A 22,788-nucleotide genomic window follows, 5' to 3' on the forward strand; every position below is an offset into this window, starting at 1 on the left:
CTTTAAAAAGAGAACATAACTTTATTAGAAGTCTCATCACTCATAGGTGTTTTCAGAAGAGCACAGTGACTCTGGCAAGAGTTCATATCTCATGAGGCCAGGCACCCAGAGCCTTGCTGGCAAGGTATCAGGAGTGCAGTGCTCCTGTTTTTCTAAACATATTAGCCTGCTAACTTGCCTGGATTCACAGCTGCAATGCATTCAGAGGGCGTGTCAAAAGTTAGGTTATTTCACAGCATTTTTTAATCTCTTCATACACCTTATTCTAACCCCCAGCCAAGGCAGATATCTGCACTGAACGGCGCCGAACTTAGTGAGGTAAGAGGCACGGAGGAGCTAGTAAGGCTGCATCCCCACAGCAGCCCTATTCCCACTGCTCCCCTCCTTCACCTCTGCAGCCAGGGTGACACCTCACTTGAGCAAGAGCCACACAGGCTGTGCCAGGGGCTCTTTAGCTCCATGAAGAAGCTCTTCTAAACAAGGCCTTGAAAGCACGAAGGAAAGGCAACCAGCCTTGCTAAGCCTAAGGGCAACAAAAGGCCATTTGTTACTCGGCTGTAAGCAAGGCTTTTCTGGGAGAGTAAATCTGAACTGCAGCCTTAAACAGAAGGAAATTCACATTAAAACCCCAGGGGAAAAGTCAGAACACAATTCTGAGAGGTAAAGAAAACAAGAGAACTGGTCCACACTCAAGAGACCTGCTGGTACGGTGTGGATGTTACACTGAGATCTACCTAAACATTACTGCCACCCCAGAAAATATAGTCACTTATTAGACTCGTTAGCCATGCATTCGGCTTAAAGTGGCTTGTAAATGAGCCAACCCCAGAAGAAAGAGCATCCAGAGAAGGCTCTTCTCTATCATCCCTCACCCACAAAATGCCTGATTTTTTAAAGCAATCCAAGGCTAAGGGAACACCTGCTTATGGAGTTTATTGGCACAAGTCTAATTCTTGACTCTTGTTTGCAAGGGCCTGACTCAATCCCAGTGAAGTCACACCGCTGTAAGATCAGTATCTGCTTGAATGCAAGCATTTTAAAAAAAAAAAAAAAAAAAAAAGAGAGAAATATGTCATTAAAAACAATGAGGTAAAAACATTGCCTCACCTCAAGTACCATCACTTCACACACTCAAAGGACAACTCCACTGTACCCCTGTGAGCACTTGAATGTTGTTCAGAGGCTTTCATCCAAGTACTTAGTCAAGCATGTTGTCCATCTCCAGGATTAAAGGAGAGTGAGGCTCAGTAAATCTTTGCTAGGTCACACCTCTACCCGGTCCCACTGGCAGAAAGATAGGGGTTTTCAGATTTGATTTTCTGACTCTACACCGTAAAATAATTCTACCTCCAAAATGGCTACAGAACATACAGACTGTGCCATTACTGGTTGCAGACTGCATAGGTCTGGCATTGCCACCCTCCTTGAGACTGTACCACTGCTGGAGAAGTTAGGGAATCAGAGTTCAGTAGACATGCCAGGTTCCTCAGATTTCCACTCAAACCCCTCTTCTGCCAGCTTTCCCATGTTCCTAGCACCAATTCATCTCCTCCAGCCATAGCAGACCAGCGCCAGAAAGTCAATTCCACATCACTTTTAGGAGTTCTTTTCACAGGAATAGGCTTCAGTAGCCAGGAGCCTAGCCCAAGGGACTGTCATCCACAACCCGTCAATGCCCATTAGTTTTCACAGATGCATTCGTACTCCTCTGGCTTGTCCAGGAATGATACTTTTTCAATATTTTCCTCCTGACAAAGTGGCAGATTTCAACCATGAACCCCAAAGATACAATGTACATAGCCAGGCCTCCAGCCTTGAGGAGCCAGTTGGGATCAGGGGATGTCAGCATGGTGTACATGATCAAAGCTCCTCCCCCGATTCGCAGCACCAGGAAGAGGAACACAAACAAGAAATCCACCACCTCTCCCAGGAAAGTGTGGTAACACCCCATTTCCCGCAGAAACCAGCGGGTCTGAAGCAGTGGGTTGGTGATCTCGCTAACAAATACAACAGCGTTGACTTCTGTAGCAGACTTCCCGAGCCCCAGCACCATGATCATGCCACAGACGCTCAGCATGTGATGGAACAGCATCAGGTTCCCCTCTGTCTGGAAATATAGGCACCAGCCCAGGTCAAAGATAAAGTAACCCAAGGTCAGGGACAGCACGTGGATCTGAAGAGATGTGTTTGGTGAACCTGAAATGAAAGATGTACATAAGCCTAGGGTCTTATTTAAGATGTTGTTCTACAACACAGAGCAACACAGGTTGTGAGTATGCCTCTTTCCTCCTTAGTTTCCAGCCTTACCCTACGGGCCAAATGCCAGGCTGGAAGCTCGGATGTTCTGCAGACCCAGGCAGGCCATCCCATCCTGCCACACTTCTGTTTCTCTTTTTCACTCCACCCTTTTAGAAAGCAGGGATGGAAAGCCTGGCCCCCATTGGCAGAGCTATTTGAGATTTAATGATAGAAAACAGCAAACAAAACCCCACAGCCAAATGCCAGGAGCTGTTACACCCTTGAAGATGCAAACAGCACTTAGTCTATTCTCAACGCATTGCTACACCTAATGCTGCAATAAACTCAAGCTGCCGACCTGAAAACTTTCAATACATACATGGATAAAACAACAACAACAAAAAAAAAGAGATTAACAGTAAGAAGTGGTAAGGGCTGGAGAAGAAGCAAGGAAGTTAACAAAAGCCCACCCCAAACATGCCTCAAAAACATATATACGTAAGAGAAGAGGCAGCGAAAGCAATCAGCCCCCCACTCCACCTGTACGCAGAGGTGCACGACAAGGACATACGTCAGGGTAAGACCCCAAACACACCTGCATGGGTCAGCGTCCAGGGGCCATCCAAGAGCGCGACGTAGCCCGAGAGGCAGGTGACAAGCACCCCATGCAGCAGGGTGACCCAGCGACAGCTCCACTCGTAGGAACGGCGCTTGTTCCAGGAGCAGAAGCAGGCGTAGAGAAACAGCCAGGCAACAAGGCTGCAGGTCACCTCCAGAACGATGGAAACCATCCTGCTGAACGCAGAGCGAGGACGTGTTGAGCACAGCAGCCCCGCCAGCACGGGGTGCTCATCCAGAGCATCTGCCCCAGCGCAGCCCCAGCCCATTCGCGGAAACGCCGGGAAGGAAAATAAACCAAAACCAAAACAAAAAACCCCCCAACACACCAACCAAACCCAAAACACAGGCGAGCAAACCGAACCACACAAACAAAACAACCCCACCGAAAGATGCCTTGTGCCCGCCCCGTGAGCATGGTGCCCTCCCGAGCGCCTCTTCACACCATTTCCCCGCAAGCCCCCCCCTCCACTGCCAAGGCCCCACCGCGTGGGGGGGGAAACAAGCCCCCACAGCCCCCCCCAGGCACAGCGGCTCGGCCCTCCCCGACGCCTCCCGCCCCGCTCGCCCGCGGGGCCGCTGCAGGGGGGGGGGGGGGGGAGCAGAACCGGCGCCCCCCGGGGAGGGGGGGGTGGGTGGGGGGGCAGAACCGGCGCCACCCCGGGGAGGGAGGGGATGGGGGGGGGCAGAACCGGCGCCCCCCCGGGGAGGGAGGGGATGGGGGGGGGGGGCAGAACCGGCGCCCCCCCGGGGAGGGAGGGGGTGGGTGGGGGGGGGCAGAACCGGCGCCCCCCCGGGGAGGGAGGGGGTGGGTGGGGGGGGCAGAACCGGCGCCCCCCCGGGGAGGGAGGGGGTGGGTGGGGGGGGCAGAACCGGCGCCCCCCCGGGGAAGGGGGGGGGAGGCAGAACCGGCGCCCCCCCCGGGGAAGGGGGGGGGGGGGCAGAACCGGCGCCCCCCCGGGGAAGGGGGGGGGGGGGGGGCAGAACCGGCGCCCCCCCGGGGAAGGGGTGGGGGGGGGCAGAACCGGCGCCCCCCCGGGAAGGGGGGGGGGGGGCAGAACCGGCGCCCCCCCGGGAAGGGGGGGGGGAGGGGGGGGCAGAACCGGCGCCCCCCCGGGGAAGGGGGGAGGGAGGGGGGGGCAGAACCGGCGGCCCCGGGGTCGCCCCGCAGCCCGGCGCCCCCCGCCGCTCCTTACCCCGGGCTCGCCGCTGCCGCCGGCCCCTCCCCGCCGCTGCCGCCCGGCTGCGGGCTCCGGGACTGCCCGCCGAGGGAGGCGGCGCCGGCGCGCCCCGAGAGGCTTTTATCGTCCCCTCCCCGCCGCTCCGCTCCCCGCCGGGCAGCTCCGGCCGCGCAGGGTCTCCCCCCGCCCCCGCAGGGCGCTGCCCCGGCCCCGCGGGCGGAGCGGCAGCCGAGCGGCGCGGCGGCCCCGGGCGGGAGGGGCCCTGCTGCCGGGGCACGGCCGGGGAGCGGGGAGCGGGGAGCGGGGTGGGAGAAGCGAGGGCCCGCGTTTGGAGCGTGTCCGCCGCGCTGGTACCGCCAGCCAGCGCCGGCCCTGCCCGCTGCCGGAGCCCCGGGGGTCCCCGGGCTCAGCCTGGCTTCATCTCCCGACGGAGGAGAATACAGCGGAGAGCAAAGCTGGGTCAGGCGAGAGGGGAGATGCTTTCGTCCTTCTTCTTGTTCTTTTAAAAAAGTGTCCTGGGGTCCTCTTCCAAGTTTTGTACCCGGTTTTGAAAGCAGCGCCCAGGTGGGTGGGCTTACGGTGACCACCCTTGTGCCGTCCTGCAAGGAGGGGAGGCTGAGCAGGGGGCCGTGAGTTTGGGAGGGGAGGCTGAGCAGGGGGCCGTGATTTTGGGAGGGGAGGCTGAGCGGGGGGCCATGAGTTTGGGAGGGGAGGCTGAGGCGGGGGGCCATGAGTTTGGGAGGGGAGGCTGAGGCAGGGGGCCATGAGTTTGGGAGGGGAGGCTGAGGCGGGGGGCCATGAGTTTGGGAGGGGAGGCTGAGGCGGGGGGCCGTGAGTTTGGGAGGGGAGGCTGAGGCGGGGGGCCGTGAGTTTGGGAGGGGAGGCTGAGGCGGGGGGCCATGTGTTTGGGAGGGGAGGCTGAGGCGGGGGGCCATGAGTTTGGGAGGGGAGGCTGAGGCGGGGGGCCATGAGTTTGGGAGGGGAGGCTGAGCAGGGCGCCGTGAGTTTGGGAGGGGAGGCTGAGGCGGGGGGCCATGAGTTTGGGAGGGGAGGCTGAGGCGGGGGGCCATGAGTTTGGGAGGGGAGGCTGAGGCGGGGGGCCATGAGTTTGGGAGGGGAGGCTGAGGCGGGGGGCCATGAGTTTGGGAGGGGAGGCTGAGCAGGGGGCCGTGAGTTTGGGAGGGGAGGCTGAGCGGGGGGCCGTGAGTTTGGGAGGGGAGGCTGAGGCAGGGGGCCGTGAGTTTGGGAGGGGAGGCTGAGCAGGGGGCCGTGAGTTTGGGAGGGGAGGCTGAGGCAGGGGGCCGTGAGTTCGGGAGGGGAGGCTGAGGCAGGGGGCCGTGAGTTCGGGAGGGGAGGCTGAGGCAGGGGGCCATGAGTTCGGGAGGGGAGGCTGAGCAGGGGGCCATGAGTTTGGGCCTGCTTGGGTCCAGAGCCGGGGAGTGGCGCGGGATGCGCCGGGAGATGTGACCCAGCACACGCAGGACAGGGTGAGCGAGCGAGGAGCTGAGCTGGGGCTGAGCACCAGGGCCGGGCAGAGGCAGGTGTGAGTAACCAGGAAAGGGCTGCAATTCCTCCAAGGCCTGCCAGCGGATTCAGCGGTGGTACCATGTAATTTCTGTTTATTCAATTTGCTTTAAAAACTGTCTGAAGGAGGCTGTGCATCCCAAACCTTCCCTACAGCCAGAGCTCTGGGCTGGGTGTGAAACCAGTCACTCAGAGCATGAGAGCCCCCATCCATGGTCGCTTAGGTCTGTTGCGTGTGCTGCACTCCATAGGATGTTTCCCTGTGTTGTAAAAGCTCAGGTAACACATTAAAACATGCTTCTAGTTGGATTGTAGATTATAGGTTGCTCTTATATTTGAGCTAAACCTTGCTGATTTTTCTCTCTTTCGCCAGCATTTTGGCCCCCACTCTGAAGCAAGCCCACAGGCTGTGCAGGCGGGGACCCCCGCGCGGAGAAAGGGGTCCCACCGCAGCTCGGGCACGGGCCCTGCTGCGAGCTGTGAAGGGCAGCCTGAATTTGAGCTCAGCCAGAGGGCATGGTATTGGAGTGTTAGGATCTATGCTAATTCTACCCGGACTGTAAGTCCCAAGGCTGTGAGCATCAGGAATGATGAGGGCACTTGATGGGATCATTTGGACACTTAGAAATGCTCCAAGTCTCCCTTCAGGCCACAGGGAAAACCGGGAAGGGCGAGGAACAGAGCCCTGTTCTCCCAGCTTGCACTCACTCTCCTCACAGGTGGAAAGCAGAGGAAAGAAAAGGGAATGAACAATAAAAGAAATTAAATACCAACAGCAAATTGTTCATTTTCCCGCCCTCCCCAGTCTTGCTTGAACTTGGGCACTGCTAAACGTCATGGATGTGTCTGGTAGCCCACCTCCGACCTGGTCTGCACGCTCACTTAGAGCCCTGCAGTTGCTACAGCAGTGAAGTGGAAGTCACCCTTGATGTCAGTCATGAACAGGAGTGCATCTCCTTTATGCACTCCAGCATCTGGCAACGGAGAGGAAGGTCAGGAGTATTTGTCTGGTTTTATATTCTGAGGATGTCGGTTCAGGTGTCTCTGGCTGAGAAGAGCAGGAACTAGAGAGGTCTACCTACAGACAGACCGTAACTTCCAAAGGCATACCATGTCCTCCATTTGATTGTGGAGCCGAGTGGGATCTAGCTCATTCTCCAGAGAGCTTGTGAATGACCAGACCACAGATAAAAATCAAAGATGAATGGGGTTGCACCCCTTCTACTCACAAGTGATAGGGATGGGACCCGCAGAGGTGTTTTTAGACAGGGACTCAGCTGACAGCTGGCTGTCACTCACACCTGCGGTTCGCGTCACTGGCGCTTGTGTCCTAGCACCGGAGGAGCTCTTCTCAAGGGAAGGGGAGGGACAGAGAGCGTGGAGACTGTTCAGCACAAGGGCTGCTTTGCGTGCAGATAGGCTGTTCAGGGGGTTACCTGAGTTCTCATAGCTGCTGTGAGACACATCTGCTTGTGAGCAATTGTTCCCTGCTTTGTTTGTCTATGGCTGTGGGAGGTGACTCTTAGTCTTGGAAAGCTGGAATTTCCTGCTCTGTCAATTTTTAATCCCTTAGATGCTCCTGTGACACTGGAAGTTTTTCTAGAAGACAGGGGAATCATAGAATCATTTATCATAGAATCGTTTAGGTTGGAAAAGACCTTTAAGATCATTCAGTCCAACCATTGAATGAAGAATGAAGACCTTTCCCTTCCAACTAGCTTTTTGTGAAACAAACAAGCTGCTAGTGTTTGTTTTCCTATTCAGGACCAGTTTATCAATAAATCTGAGAGACTTGTTAGTGTGTTTATAAACTTTTCAGTGGAGATCAACTCTCATGATGTGTTTGCACAACACCTGGCACAGCTTGCCTTTGATCTCAGCTGCAATACTAATGTGCAGGTTCCGTTATTCAGCATTCAATACATTTGTAATTTCCCTCCCAGCTTTCAGAAATAATATTCCAAAATTTATATAGTGCTGCTTTTGCGGGAGCAAATTGCTTAGCGGAATTTCTGAAAATTAAATGGAATAGTCCTTGTCAGTTCAGAGCCAGATCTTGATGTATCTTCTCTATACTGTAAGAGTGTATACATGTACAGTAACTCATAAATATATTATTGTAAATAGTAAGCTGCCTTTCACAACTTCATTTTTGGTCTCTTTTGACAAAGAGGCTCGCAAACCTCTGGGAGCCTTTACCAAGTGTTGAAGTAGGCTGTCAACTGACTGAAATCAGTAGCCAAGTTACAGCTCAGCTACCAGGTGTAGGATTAATACAGGAATTACTGGGTAAAATTTGCAGGCTAAGGTTATAAAGGTGATCAGAGCGGTCACTTCTGAGCTTGTAAATAATTGCTTCTAACTTATGAAATAACTTGAGATTTTTCACAATAGAAACAAACTGGAATCTAGAGCTTTGCCGAGGGTCAGTGTAATAAATGTCTTCTATGATGGCTGGCAGCAGAATCAGCTGTAATTCACGAACTATGCTATTTAGCACAAGTTGTGGACTGGGAGAAGGGAAGGATTATCATCACCACGGCCTAATGGGGATTAAGTCATTTGTCCAAGGTCATGCAGGAAGTGAAATAAGATAGGGTGTCCCAAAGGCACAGACTGGTGGTTTAAATACATTCTTCCTATCTGATAATCTTTAAATATTCATAATAGCCAAAATTTAAAAAAAAAAAAAGAAAAAAGTAAAAGAGAGTGAGTGTCATTGTCTTAGCAGCATGCCATCCTGTGATGCACTTGTTTCCATTATGTAGAGTATTAATTTTAAGAAGGTCTGTATCTTAGGAGGGAGAGGCTGGAGCAAGATCCCTTCACCCTTCATGGCACTAGAACATCTTTTTCATACAGAACTGGCTTTGAATAAGGATTGTAAGATTACCGCTTAAAAAGCTGGAAGCTTCTTAAGGGGTCTTTATAATTACAGAGCAACAGCCAGCCACCCCTCTCTTTCATCCCTGGCCAAGGCTGTTGTTTGGTCAAAATCCAAATCCCGATGACTTTATTCATAGGGTGCAGCACACTCAGTGAACATGCAAATCACCTCTCAGGCTGGCATGAATAAAGATTATTTCATCCTTCATCCTCCTCTCATAGCATTGGCCAGCCCTCACAGGAGCTGGAGTGAGGTGTGCCAATGAAAGGCCTGAGAGGAAAGGCAGCTCCTTGAGGCAGGGGTTATGAGTTTGCCAGTTATCACCAACACCGCTCCCTTAGGGCTCACGGCATCTCTCCTCCCAGGGCACAAGCCCATAGCAACGCACCTGGCAGGGTTCAGCCGTGGCAGGTATGACTGAGTCGTCAACGCGCATTGGCTCATCTTAGTACGCCGTGGGGTTTATCCCTTCCCATCCCAGCCAGAGACAGGAGAGGAAAATGCTTCTCCCACACACTTCATCTGCACACAAGTGCAGGTCAATGATTGGTTTTCCGATTTTTTTTTTTTTTTTAAACTATGACAGACTTGAAATTTTCGTGTAAAAGTATACTTTTTTCCTAATCTTTTAGACCAGATAAGAGAGAAACACAACTCTGGAAAGGTTTTGTTCCAGCAAAACCAACAAAACACTGGCATGTTTTAGTTAAAAAGCAACCCAAATTTCTGCTGATTTGTTAATTCCTGTTTTTCCTACCCTCCACCATTTTAGTACAGATCCCTTATGCTCATCCACACCAGCCTCCCAGCCAGTTTAACTCAGCTGCTTACGTGAAATTAATGGAAATGAATCAGGCAAAATACTTAAATATAGTATCAACCCCAATTCTCTATCCAGTAACAAAGCTCTTGCATGCAAATAAAAACTGTTACCAGTCGCTGGCTGTGTATATGTGAGTGCATTCATTTCTAGAGATCTTCCGCTACTAGCGTTTGGCAGCGATCACGCAGGCTTTTCCAGCAGGACAGAGCCAGCGCGGGCCGGGAGCTGAGCAGGTATTGCTCGGCGTCTGCAGAGCTTGCCTTGGCTCGTTTTGAGCGCCCACCATTGCAAGCGATCGTGGAGGCAAATGGCCGGGGTGAGTTGGCGCAGGGAGGGCACGTTGGCACGATCCCTCCCTGCAGCTGACCCAGCGAACAGCTAGCTGAGTTTAAACACGGTTGTCGTAGCACAGTTGTTTTAAAATACTGTTGTAGTATCATTCTCTTGGCTGGAGGAAAATTTGTTTTTTCCTTAAGAACCCCGTGATTAAGGCACACCACAGAAAAAGTGATCATGTTTAATTCCCGTCACTCTAGCTGGAGAAGACCGTTCTCTTAGGGAAGTCCCTGTTCGAGCCAGTAATGGGAACCTTCAGAAATCTGCCAAGAAACGCCCCCCCATGCAGCTGTGCCAAACCTGTCAGAGCTTAGCTTTAGAATGATTATATTCAAATAATTCGTTTCACATCTCCAAATATAGTTGGAAAGCAATGGAGAGCAAGGCTTGAAATCAACCCTCCAAGCATGTAAGAAAATTTAATTAAGGGCAGAAAGAAGGGCCATAGCAATCAGGAGAGTTAGATTAATACTTCCCATCTACATTTCTTGCTTTCCCAGCATAAAATGTTTTTTAAATCACAACAGATTTTGTTGAAAAAAACCCGTTTCATTTAATTTTAATGTTTCCACTGAAAAACAGAGATGATGAAAGTGTTTTAGTTAGAGGTAAATGAGTGGTGGTGGGGAATCCAGGAAACAGAAATACAATTTCTCCCTTTTTTGTGCTAGAACATTTTGAAAAAACTTACTTTAGTATTTAAAAAAAAAGAAATAGTTTTCTTAATTTCCATTTTTCAAGAAACATTACGTTATATTTTCCAGTCCCCTTTCATTATTATCAGTGTCTGCTTCAATAACAAAACCTCACTCAAAGCAACAAATGCGGTTCTATATACAATGTGCATGTAGGGCTCAATACTTTGTGTGAAGGTAGCAGATAAACTCTTAAGGTCCACAGACTCCCTATAGCAATAATTCATCACACAGGACTGGAGGAGTAGGTTAAGAAACAACGGATTCTTTTTTTTTTTTTTTTTCCCCCAGAAGTGACAAAGGATAATTTTTACTTTAAAAAAAAAAAAAGCTCACATTTACCTAAAAAAAAAAAAAAGCCATCAGAATAAAAGACTACTACTCAAAAATGTCTATTTACAACCTGTGAACCAGATACTCTAGTTCCACTGAATTAATTACTTGTACCCATAGACAACCTGACCAGGAATTTGTATTACTCAAGTCTACTTTAACAAAATTAAATATCTACCTCTTTTCAAGTGGAGAGTTGCAATGTAACAGCAATTTCCCTGGTGATATGCTGTGAAAGTTGACATTTCCTGCACTTTGGCATCTCATGAAATTAAGAAACACTTGCACACACAAACCTCAAGGTTCACACCTGAGCAATACAACTTGTCCTCCCAAGAACAGAAGAGCACGCTGCAGAGAACAGGCAAGCTACATTACTTACAATTCAGGAAAGACCAGAACACATGCACGCCTCTACTCCAGAGAGGCTGTTTTCGTTTGGTATCACATAAAACCCAAAGGATGAATAAAAGAAAGAAGAGGAGGTCAAGACTAATCCTTGTCCCATCAAATCAACACAAACTGCTTTTGTGTTCAATAGAGTCGGAAGTTCACCCAAGGTTTTTGAACAGTGACGTCCTCCAGTGGGGCAGTGAGGCCAGCTGTGAACAATAACAAGACCTGGACACAAATTTTGCAAAAGACAACAATTTTTTTAAAAGGAAAAAATGAGAAGGCTCTAAAATACTTAATTAAAAAAAAAAAAAAAGAAAGAAAAAAGAAACAAAAAAAAGACACCTTTAGAAAGAGAGCAGAATGGCTCAAAGCAAAGCAAGTTTTGTAGTGGATAAAGCACAGTGCCATTGACCTTGGAAGTCTATTGAAAACCAAGGCTCACATCTAGACACAGGTCTCCGGTGAAATGAACTGGGTAACCTCGGCTCAGTTTGGGGGTTTATAGTATGTGTGCGTGATAGTAACAGCATGATAGACCCTTCTTATGGGAAGGTCTGAAATGAGTGAGGGGAAAAGAGGGTCCTGACATAGAAATCCTTCCAGATAGAGATTGCCAGGCAATCCAGTGTGAATGCAGAGATTTGCAAGCAGAGGGCAGTGTTTCATGCTAAGAGTGCTAAGCAAGGGCTCATTCTTGAAGTGAATGCCTGGAAGAGTATTACAATGTCACTGTTGGCATTGGGAATCCTTGGGGAAGGTCAGCTGCAGTTTGAGTCCCTGGAGAGTTCTGCTGCTATGGGTTCCCTTAAGCAAGACCTTCATTTGGCAGCATTTTGAAGGCACTGGAACACCAGATGTTGCCCCAAGCATTGTTCCTAGAGAAGTTGGTCCATAGCTAGAAGTCAGAGCTCCTTTTACACATGATGGAGGAGTCATCTCAGTGGAGGTAGGTAGGTTGATTCCATCGGTACCAAGATCTGTTTGCAACACAGGGAATAAGAGCTACAGTTGCCATGTTGTTAACAGTTTCCCCTTGAAATAAAAAGCGTTGTTATTCCCTTTGTAACCTTACTTTGACTTGGCAGCCAGCAAATGATCCTTTGCTCCTATAGGAAGCTCATAGCAAACCTCCTGTCTTTCCAAGCAACGTCTTCCATTGCGCTCGTGATTTCACATACTACCTGGCTGTTGGACTTCCTCCATGTAAGAGGAGGTCTGATTCACGGCACAGGATGATCCATGACTCAGAAAGCCCAGCAGCTATGGGTAACGCCCTCTGCTCTCCGCTGCCTTCCTACTAACACAGCATCCGCGATGTGATGCAGCAGAAACTACAAGTGCAGAAAGGCCTGAGCAGCACAGACTGTGGCAGAGGCATGTTCAGTGAAATAACCAGAAGGGCTCTGAGCCCATATGTGTGGCTTAATGCTTGTGTAGCATTTAAAGGCAAGGCAGAGGAAAATCTTTGTTCTTGTTTCATCTGCCACTGTGGGATAGTTACCTGCAGCAGAGCTCTCTGGGTGGCACTGCAGGAGAGAAAACTGGCTGTGGAGGGGGTTATCCAAGCAGAAACAGCAAAATAAGCCTTCCTCTGCTCTCTTCACACAAGGAATTAGTTTAGGACAGTCCTTATGGCCAGTGTTTCTATTCCGGTTTTTGGTTGGTTGTTTTTAGTTTCCACCCCCCACCCACCCCCGCCCTTTTTTTTAAGCAGCACAGTTTTTCAGGCAAAAATTGGTTTACTATTTGCCTTCAAGCAGAAAAAAACCACCATATCCCAAGAAGCTTCAGGTTAGATGTGAAGCTTCATGTAAGAACGTGCCACCACGTAGCTCCATGTTGCTGGAGTCTAAGGGCTTGCACATTCTTCTCTAAGGTTCTGTCGCTTTTGTCCCAAGCCCTCTGACGCCCTTGCCAAGGAGCAAGCTGTGGGCCCCCCGCTGCCTTACCCTGAAGAGTTGAAACCGGATGAGTTCATTGCAGCTTTGGAGTTGCTCTGGGCTGTGCCGGGGCTGCTGGCATGGAGTGCACTGCCAGGGGACGAGGGCCTGCTGGAGTTCCCTGGGGAACACGATGATGTTACTGTGTAGCAGAGAAAGCAGAATAAGGCTGGGATCTCCTTTTCCTGCCAAGGACAGCCCAAGCCCAAACACTTCCACCATATCTTGTACCCACCCTGTTTTCATCTGATTCACTCTCTGCCCTGCAGCAGCAAGGCAGAATCTGTGCCCCAGCCACAGAGAAGGTGGGGGGCTCTCCAGAACTGCTCTCTCCATAGCGCTTGGTTTCTATTACTGTGAATCACGCTTCTCAAAGGAGTTCTGACAACATTCTGCCAAAGAAATGCAGTAACCTACCCCCCCAAGCACTCCTCTTGTTTGGCTTCTAGGTGTGCCTGGCTCCCAAACCTCAACACCCCAGGAAAATTTGCCTAGGATTATCCTGGGAGTGTTATCATGCCCAGGAAGATTTCCATGTTTTTGTTCCAGCCAAGAGAAAGACTCTGCTGTTCTTATGTACACTAGTTACGGGGGGGGGATACTTTCCCTGGCCAAACCCAAGGGTCTTATTAAGTGGCCTGCGAGTGCAACCCAGAAACCAAGTAGTCAGAGAGCAAGGGCAGAGGAAGGAGGGAAGGAATGGCGAGGCAGGTTTCTCCAGGCTTACCAGTCCCAGGCATAGTGCTATGCACTGGATTGACAGAGAGGGGCCCCAAGGACCCTGAGGTAGAGACCTAGAGAGAAACAGAAGCAAACAGTAAGCAGTTGGCACTATGAGGGTACAGATCACAAAGTGCCACTCCTTTCACATTCCCTTTAGAGTGTGCTGGCTCCCAGGCAGGCTTCTTATCTACATCTGAGGCTCCCACAGATATTTCTGTTCCTACTGTAGGGTAGAAGCACCATTCCCATAACCAGGGCCATGGAGAGAAACCAGAATGAGTATTACATGTGCGTGACACTCTCTACACAGGTCTAAATTTATGGATCAGTTATGGAGAAGCCTGAAATTATCAAACACAAGCCAAACTTTCTGGATGTCCCAAGATCCAGTTGATAGGAGCCACTGCCCTTTGGATGTTTCAGACTGGATGCTCCTAGTCTGAAACTTCCCAGCTTGCTCTGGTCTTGGGCACAAATAATCCCTTTTCCTTTAGGGAGTTACTGATGGGTGAGAATTCTCAGGTGACAATTAGTCATTTGGTGGCTGCAATCAAAGCAAGCCTGGGGCATTTGTTGTTCAACCATGATACTTTAACTACAGGCGACATGCTGGTCAGAATGACTGATGAGCAAAGGCATACTTTGTACAATGCATTCAGAAGAAAACTATTCACCAAAGCTACGGCTTTAAAAATTCATGGCTTGCAAGCAGCATTTTGTGTTTGTGACTGTAGACCAAATGTGTTGTGCAACAAGTGACCAAACTTCTTGTGATGTTTTCCTGCCTTCTGATGGATAATTCCAAAACCCAGAAGATTTCAAGATAAAATACTGCTTGTGAATGTGTACTCTCCCTCCCACTCATGTGTGCTCCAGCACTAATAATGCCATAGGGAGGTTCCTGCCACTTTTATACGTGGAAGCAACTAAGCAATTATTAACTAGCAGAAATGCAATAGTAGCTTGTTATCCACAGTAGCCACTGACAGTAGATTACAAGGACATGCTTTCACCAACTTCTCACAACAGTTTCTCTTTTCCTCATCCTTCCTGGGAATAAAAATATACTTGCCAAAATGTGAATGTGCAACATGAGAGAAGGACAGTTAGCACTACTGCATTGCATTCTGCATTTCTGCACAGATGTAAAACAACAAACTGATATGTAAATGGTTACCATTAGGTTTCAGGGTTAACAACTAAATTTACATGAGTGGCTGTAATTCTTGTTCCATGGAATGCTGATTCCTTCTGTATTAACTTTGGAAAGCTTTTATTTACTAATCTCAGGGTGAAAAGTTTTGAGATAGCACCCCTATTTGGATAAATTATCCTACAATTAAACTGACCTGTACCTTCTAGGAAACTTGTATTTCTATTGTTTCCATTAATACAATGAAAATAAATGTTCTGTAAGTGCAGGCACGAGATTCCATTCAAGTTGGGGTGTTGAGTATATGCCCAATCCATGACTACCCCAGCTGCCTCTCTGCACACTCCTGCAGGTGTAATCCCGCACTGGACTGTGGAGCGGGCTTGCCAGCAACTCAGGGACTTGTGTGCACAAGGAAGTGTCCTGGCTTGTTTCCTTTTCCAGCAAACCCTGCTGCGACCCCCCAGCCTTTTCCCTTCTCGTCTGGGATGGCATGTAGAACTCCTTAATCCAAAGTCTCTCACCAGTCTGGAATTGTAGATAGGTGATTTGATGGGGGATGGCATCGGGCAGCTGATCCGTTTTTCCTTCTGGCGCCGGTTGCAGAACCAGACCCGAACCACCTCTTTTTCCATGGAGAGCTGCTCTGCTATCAAGGATATCTCCTCTGAACTGGGCTTGGGGTTCTGCTGAGAAAGGGCAGGAGGTTAAAGAAAGCCTCAAAAGAGCTGTAACTTACAGCATCAAGGATGATTCTGCTGCTGGAAAGGCAGAGGACGAGGGTACTGGTGTTGGCTGTAAACTGGGGAGGGGAGAAAATTTGCTTCTAAGACAAAAGGTAAATATTTGGGTGAGAGATTATGTTCTGTGAACCCGAAAGTGCCTCTGATTCAACATCAAGTCTCATGGAATCAGTGGGGGATGAGTCACAGTACCTGGCCCTGTTATTGCATGAAGCACCACGCTCTTTGATCTTAACAGCACCCTAAATCATTGCTTGGGGGGAAGCTAATGACTGGTGGTCTTCTTATCGCTACACAGGACACACAAGCTGTGAGTGCTGTTTGTACGCCTACCTGCGCCATCTCAGAAGAGCCATTGCTTCTCTTTCTTCCGCCATCCCTCATTTATAAAGGGAAATAATAGGGCCTAACCTTTCTTCTGAGTCACTTATTTTTCGGTGCACTTGACAGCATTTAGCTCTATGGGTTTTGATCTGAGTTGGAGACTTGAGAGTCAAAAACACCTAGCACAGAGATGCCAAGACAGTTTTCCCATTACAAAGAATGCCTCACACTAGCTAAAAAGGAGGTGCCCATAATGATCTGACAATGATTGTCTTTTTTTCTCATTAACAGTCGCAGGAGGAAATTTTTATATGATCAGATATGAGGGAGAAACCAAGAAAAAATGAGAGCTGGTCAAAAACAGTTTTGATGAAAAATTTTCAATTGACAAGTTAGTCCTACTGATTTAAAGCTCTGTTCGCTCTCTGTAGTGATTTTTCTTGAAAATCTTGGTGCTTAAAAATCAAAAGGCTCCACTTCTGAAATGATTCGGCAGCAATATCTGGAGCGACTATTTCTGTGGTCTCAGAAGCCCCTGCTTAAGGGGGCATCCATTTCTGTGCTGCACCGTGGCCACACAGTTCCCGTGACACATGCCCGCAGCTCGCAAAGAGAAGAGGTGGGTGCAGATCAGCTCTGGCTAGGGCACTGCTTAGTGGAAGATAATGGGAGGTGTGGTGATGAAATTGCAATTCCTTTAAAACAACATTTACCAAGGAAATCATTGGGTCCTATTTCTTTGGTTTTGACACTTTTCCTGTTAACCCCTTCAAGCATTTTCAAACCTACTATCAAAACAAACAAACAAACAAAGAGAACTCTTTTTTTGCGGATTCAGTGTTACTATAACCTAGCAAATGCCGAACTCAGAGAGAGTTCACAACACATTGGAAGATTTTTCCCCTCACATCTTGAAATCTTTTCTCCAGCGTGGAGCGAATGTTGGTCTCAATGCTGGTTCGCTTCTTTCTTTTCCGTCCAAACATCTCATTCACTGAGGGGTAGGAATTGGGAGTGCTCATGGACGAATCCAAAGGTGCAGATTCTGTGGAAAGAGGGAGGAGAAGAGAGATATTCAAGAAGATAATGAGTTCTTTTCATTCCTAGATCCTTTCTGGGAACTATGGCACCTCCTAAAATAAGTAAAACGTTCCTACATTGTGGATCCTTCTGATGATGATGATTAAAATTGCTCCAACAGTCCCAAATCCATCAGTGATCTTGTCCAAATCAGGAAAGAAATACGATGCTAAAATTCAGTCAACACACTCTTGATTTCCAGCCTCCTCTGATGGGCACCATGCATTTTCCAATTATTTAATTTCACACAGTTAAAGATGTTGACTTACACCACTGGGATCAGGCCTCACGTAGCTGAGACACCTCCTGACATAAATTGGTCAAACATGCAACTCCTGAAGGGCTGGGTGAAGCAGCACGCGGGACTAACGCCGCTCCTGCAGTGGTTTGCAGCCAGCAGAGGACACCAGCCCGATACTGCTGCTACCGGGGATTCCCCTTGCAGTGATCTCTTCCTTTTCTAATTACTGCTCACGGGATGATCTCTGAGCACTTTAGGAGGAGTCATTTCCTACTCTTTCCAGTTTACATGGGGAGGGACTGAACAGACTAGCCCAGCAATTTGCCCCAGACCATGCAATAGAGCAAGAGGTGATGCAGGAAGGGACTGCCCCAGACACCAGTTGCAATGTGAATCCCGTATTGCCAGAGTGAAAGGACAGATGTGGTTTGATACCTAGGCTGCTGCGCATCCCACTGTGTGATCCGCAGAGAAAAGCAGTCTGTTACCAGCCCAGCCACGGATCTGAGAGGTCTTAGCTCCAGCTCCGATTTTCCTGGCTTTTACTGGAGGTTCCTGGATGGATCCTCTCATGTGCTGGCCAAGACTGGTGGCATTTCTGCACGCAATGTCACCTACCTGCGTCACTCAGCCACTTCTCCAGCAGGGGTTTGAGCTTGCACATATTCTTAAAGCTCAGGTTGAGAGCCTCGAAGCGGGAAATGGTGGTCTGGCTGAAATCATTGCCATAGAGCTTCCCCATGGCAAGTCCAACATCACCCTGCCAGGGAAGATCCAAATCACAACATGAGCTCAGAAAAAACCCTCACAGCTTCCTGCTGTCAGAGCACCTCTCAGGCTGCTTCCAGAATAGGTGCAGCCTAGTTTCCATGACCTGGCTTCCAGAGAAAGTGACTTCCCACCGGAGTCTGTTCCACACCCCTGAGCCTTTGTGTATTGACAAAGGTGCAGATAATGAAGTCATGGTAATGAAGTATTAGGCAGAGTTTGTCTCTTCATGTGTTTGGAAGGAGATGCTCCAAAGAAAGCCAAACGGTATCTAACCCAGGCCTTCCTCCATCCACACCTCTGCCACAAACTCCCCTAGCCCAACATGTCCACATGACAAGTGACACCAACCTTCCCATTGACGGGGCTGCTCACCTGTGTGAACCCCAATTTGATTCGCCTTTGTTTGAAAGTCTTAGCAAACTTTTCTAGCTCCTCCAGGTCACTGGGTTCCTCAGATGCTCCTGATGGAGTTAGGTGCTTTGCCACTTGCAAATGCTGGGGTACGTCCAGGTGGGGTTCAACCGATGAGCCAGGGAGTCCAGAACGGCCCACAGCCTGTTAAAACAGCAAAAAAGATGCATAGCATCACAACAGAAAAGCACACAATTTTCTCTGCCATTTGTCCTTAATGAAGGAGCATTTTTTGTAGATGGGTGTTTCTCAGGGTGGGACTGTATGTTGGACTGAACGTTGAGGCAATTTTGAGCAAAGTTACCTGTGATGCCAGACTGGGTCCCGGTTGGGAGAGGAGAAGGCTGCCCTGTTGCTGAGGGAAGGAGAGGATGTTTGGCTGCAAAGCTGAGAAGAGAAAAAGAGATGCATCTGATCAGACCAGCTCCTTCATCAGCACCAAGGCAGCTGAACATCACTCTGCACAGGAAAGACTCATGAAGCTCTGAATGGAAAATGTCAGCTAGCTCTTGTTCAAAATATGAGAATTTCAGCCATTACAAATGTGGATGGCTTTAGGTTGGATTATGAGAAAGGAAAGGTTCTTTTCATGGCTTTTTAGCCTGAAAGGGATTATTACAATAATGATACAGGTAAAATATCTCACCCACTGATCCCTACGTGTAGCTTGTTAACCTAAGGCTGAACTAGGGCATAGACATTTTACATAGACATCTAACTTTGATTTTGGATGCCAAGCAGCAGAGAATTTGCTACATCCTTAGTGGTGATCTCTCCCCATGCTTAATCATTGCAGCTGTCAAAAAAATGTCCATCTTATTTCCAGTAGAAGCTTTTCTCACTCCAACTTTCAGCCACTTGATCTTGTTAAAAAAATCCCGATCCTACAGTTAATCTCATGAGCCTACCCACTCTGCTTTCTACTATACATTCCATTTGGAAGTGTCATTTTGAAGACATCTGACCCTTTCTTTTCTACCCTACTGTATTTCAAATAAATTGAATTTCTTTTGGAATATATAAACTGACACAAAATGATGAAAGGAAAAAAGAAGAGAAATCTATAAAACTAACAAAAACTAGTATTTATGGAGACTGTGTAATTGTTTAGTTGACAAACTGCCAAGTACAAGCCTATATCTCTTACAGGGAACATCCTAAAGGATTAAGTAGCGACCGAGGCAATGTAGTTCCCTAGAAATTTAGTTAGGTTCTTCAAGTCTGTTGTGGGTGAAGCCTATGGAATTTAGTGAGGATTTATAACCTTTCCTGAAACAGTCAATATATTCTATTGATTGTAACTGACAATTATAGGGAAAACTATAGAAATTTATGGACTTCTGCTAAAAAAAAAAAAAAAAAAAAAGGAAAAAAGATCATCTCCAGAATCAATCACTCCCCCCCTCTCTCTTTCCATCTTTCCTTTTTTAATTTAGATCTGAATGTGCAGGATCCCATTTATTTATTTAGATTGGTGTTTCAATAAGCCTTCTCTAATGCTGGAACAACTTTGAATTTCAAATGCAGGCTGGTAATGAGGTGCACATTTTTAACAGTGAAGGTAATTAATCACCGGAATGGCTTGCCTAGGGACATGGCGGATGCTCTGTCATTTGGAGTCTTTAAAATCATGATTGAACACCTTTGCAAAAGCTAAGCCCTAGCTCAAATGAAAATTATGGACTGGATTCAGGAATCACCGGTTTGACAGCTGATGAGACAGAGGCTGTGTTTTCATAAGATGAAGACTTCAGCAGCAATATTTTGGCTGACAGTATTCCCAGCATCTACCTGGCTGCTTGTTTCCACCTTTACAGCACAGAGCGCTCGCCCCCTTATTCAAGTGTGCCAGCATTAGCTGTTTGAAGAGCTGCACAATGAATCACGTTGGGGCATAATGAATCTGACCTGGGAATTTATCTGGCTTAAAACCAGCTTTAAAACACTAAATCCAAACCAAAATGCATGTCCTCTTGGAAAGGTTAAGCCCACAGTCACCTCCTTTTGGCCATGAAATCCATGAACTGAGGTACCCATCAGTCAGAACCCAGGAAACATTGAGGGTGTTCCCATGATGGCCCGAGGGACTTCAGGAATATTTCGCGCATGTCTTTGGTATGAAGAATGCTCCACCTGTACCTGTACCTAACAACTAATTCCACAAAACCAATCCGTGCCTTCACTTTCACTCCCCAGTGGCTGTGCAAGCACACAGCAAAGGACCATTAAAACTTGGCAATCATCTATTCAAATGGAAGTGTTCTTGTACAAAAAGCCGGCTATTGGCCAGAATATCCAGTCTTTATCAAGTCTGGAACCAAAAGGGGTCATGGCCAAACAAGTGGCCATCTGTTGGAGAGGTTATAGCTGCCAAGGGAAGTCACTTAACAGAAGAAACTCTAACTCTATAAAAGGAAGCAAGTTCTGTTTTCCAGTATAATGTGTTTCCTATTATACATTAATAAAAGCAGATGGTAAGCAATAGATTATCCTGATCCTGCCATTTCAAACAAACTAAATTCTAGATTATTGTTAAATACACATAAAGTAGTTCCTTTATACATCGCTCAGCATCATTTGGCAGAGAGAAGAACTTATATACTGTCTATGAGAAGCAGGTTTCCCACTTGCCTGCAATATAATAGCTTTCTTTAGGAGCATATGTACCATTGCATTCAAGCTGCAGAGATTTTAAGGTTTTAGTTCTGAATTTTCATTCATAAGGAAGGACCTCTGTGCTGGAATAAATCACGAATGCGAGCAAAGGACCCCAGTCCCTTTGCATCTGTCAGGTTATGGATCAAAGCCTATGTTTGTCTATCCACAAGCAGCATAAGACTTCATCAATGGCATGCCTGTATCCCCGTTGTTGGAGCAATGCCATAAAAAATGTCAGTGGTAAAAACAGCAACACAGGGTCTTTCTCAAGCACTGGGTTCAGTCCTCAGTCCTTTCATCCCTTTCACCAAGCTGATTACACTCTGTTTCACTAGTTAGACCTCCTGTCCTCTCCTGCCCCATGGCTTGGAGCGAGTTTTGGGAACAACCACTAGCAACTCCAAACCTCTCAGCTCTCATCCCCGGATTGCTCCTGGCTAGGTTAGATCTGTTTGTTCTAGTGCCAGCATCGTCCTTCCACCAGAGCAGCTCAACTCCTTCCCTGGATTTACTCTCCCTCTAAAGGTACCTCGAGAGATCAGCTCAACCTCTCATCAGTTTTCTGGAAGAAATTAAGAGTGCTAACCCAGTGAGGCTGGAAGCCCAGGCAGGCTACAACTGCTCCCCAAGGAGCAGGCTCCTTGCTGTTTTGCTGAAAGCCAACCAGATGCTGCCCTGAATTTCAGGGGTGGGATCCCTACCAGGTCTGCAAAGTCTGGCCCCAAGGTGGCACTCTTGGCGCACACAAGCCACAGATGCCAGGAGCACCTCCTGAACTGGACCTTTCCCGGAGCAGCTGCTGGGATCATCCCAGGGGTGGGAGCAAGCACGGGAAGAGTAGGGGAAAATGCATCTGGTAACACAGCAGGGCAACAGGCACCATCATGCTGGGAAAACGTAACAGACCAGATTAGAAGCAATAGCCATGAGGAAGGAGGCTTTTCCCTAGATATGTATCTGCTTATAACAATGACCCTTTCAGCTTTTATTGCTCTTACCTTGTTGCCCGGCCTGAGACTGAGACAGAAGAAACTGGGGAACTGACTGCATATGACCAGGAAGCAATACAAGTTGCTGCAGGGTGTGAAGAGAGCTCATGTCCTATGGGAAAAAGCAAAGGGAACAACAAAACTCAGAGATGTCTGCTTTTCACACAGCATCACCTCTCCTATAAAGCTTCCCTGCTCTTTTATACTGTCCTTGACCCCATTCACGCTTTCCACTTAACTGCCAACACACCGCATTTGTGTAATTCATGCACTGGAGAGCTACAGATACAGAGGTACTCCAGGATCTGAAGTTTCCAGCTGTATAAGAAGAATTCTGCGCACACACATGCAGAATTGTCCACTTCTATCTGAAAAAGTCAGTTCCTGAAAAATGACATTTTTGAGGCACTGGCAATCAAAACCTGGTTGTTAGAAGCAACAGTGAAACCTCTTGGATTTCAGTTTCTTCCAGATAGTGTATTTTCAGAGAGTGAACTTCCTAAAATTACACAGGAAAGTGCAGCTGACTGTCCCACCTCACGAACACCGAGAGCCTGCTTTCCACAGAAGGCTGATTTCCCAGCCAGCCGTGTGCCAACATGGGAAAGAAGCAACGCCCAACAGCACCTGATTCTCTGCACCAACAGCAAACGCATTGCAATGGACACAGTGACCAGATCCAAAAATGTTTCCTGTTCTTTGCTACGTAGCTGCCAGGAATTCC

General features: G+C 48.2%; 2 protein-coding genes across 3 annotated transcripts in view; both read right to left on the reverse strand.

The window, feature by feature from the left end:
- On the reverse strand, nucleotides 1-4,073 carry LOC104038121 (TLC domain-containing protein 5). Of its 2 annotated transcripts, none has more exons than XM_075723233.1 (3): nucleotides 4,053-4,073; nucleotides 2,834-3,033; nucleotides 1-2,196 (listed from the first exon to the last, which is right to left on the reverse strand). In XM_075723233.1, the coding sequence occupies exons 2-3, from the start codon at nucleotides 3,027-3,029 to the stop codon at nucleotides 1,670-1,672; spliced, it is 723 nt and encodes a 240-aa protein (XP_075579348.1). In that variant the 5' UTR covers nucleotides 3,030-3,033; nucleotides 4,053-4,073; the 3' UTR covers nucleotides 1-1,669. The 2 variants fall into 2 exon arrangements, with proteins under 2 accessions (XP_075579348.1, XP_075579349.1); XM_075723234.1 differs by having other exon boundaries at nucleotides 2,834-3,030; nucleotides 4,053-4,059.
- Nucleotides 4,074-11,968: 7,895 nt separating this feature from the next.
- The window catches only part of POU2F3 (POU class 2 homeobox 3), a 42,287-nt gene continuing 31,467 nt past the window's right edge, over nucleotides 11,969-22,788 (reverse strand). Inside the window, exons 6-14 of the mRNA XM_075723312.1 lie at nucleotides 22,074-22,176; nucleotides 18,722-18,804; nucleotides 18,379-18,561; nucleotides 17,854-17,995; nucleotides 16,823-16,959; nucleotides 15,372-15,533; nucleotides 13,699-13,765; nucleotides 12,981-13,113; nucleotides 11,969-12,008 (exon numbers count right to left, since the gene is read on the reverse strand). Of these exons, the coding sequence (XP_075579427.1) occupies nucleotides 11,969-12,008; nucleotides 12,981-13,113; nucleotides 13,699-13,765; nucleotides 15,372-15,533; nucleotides 16,823-16,959; nucleotides 17,854-17,995; nucleotides 18,379-18,561; nucleotides 18,722-18,804; nucleotides 22,074-22,176 (1,050 nt within the window). The remainder of the gene's footprint in view (nucleotides 12,009-12,980; nucleotides 13,114-13,698; nucleotides 13,766-15,371; nucleotides 15,534-16,822; nucleotides 16,960-17,853; nucleotides 17,996-18,378; nucleotides 18,562-18,721; nucleotides 18,805-22,073; nucleotides 22,177-22,788) is intronic.

The sequence above is a fragment of the Pelecanus crispus genome, chromosome 19 (genome assembly GCF_030463565.1).
Source record: "Pelecanus crispus isolate bPelCri1 chromosome 19, bPelCri1.pri, whole genome shotgun sequence".
Lineage (NCBI taxonomy): Eukaryota > Metazoa > Chordata > Aves > Pelecaniformes > Pelecanidae > Pelecanus > Pelecanus crispus.

What these genes read in the sequence shown, in the direction of transcription:
- LOC104038121 (XM_075723233.1), bottom strand. Translation starts at nt 3,029, where the DNA reads ATGGTTTCCATCGTTCTGGAGGTGACCTGCAGCCTTGTTGCCTGGCTG. An exon ending in CTGGACGCTGACCCATGCAG is followed by an intron (nt 2,197 to 2,833) that starts GTGTGTTTGGGG and finishes CTTTCATTTCAG; the next exon opens with GTTCACCAAACACATCTCTT.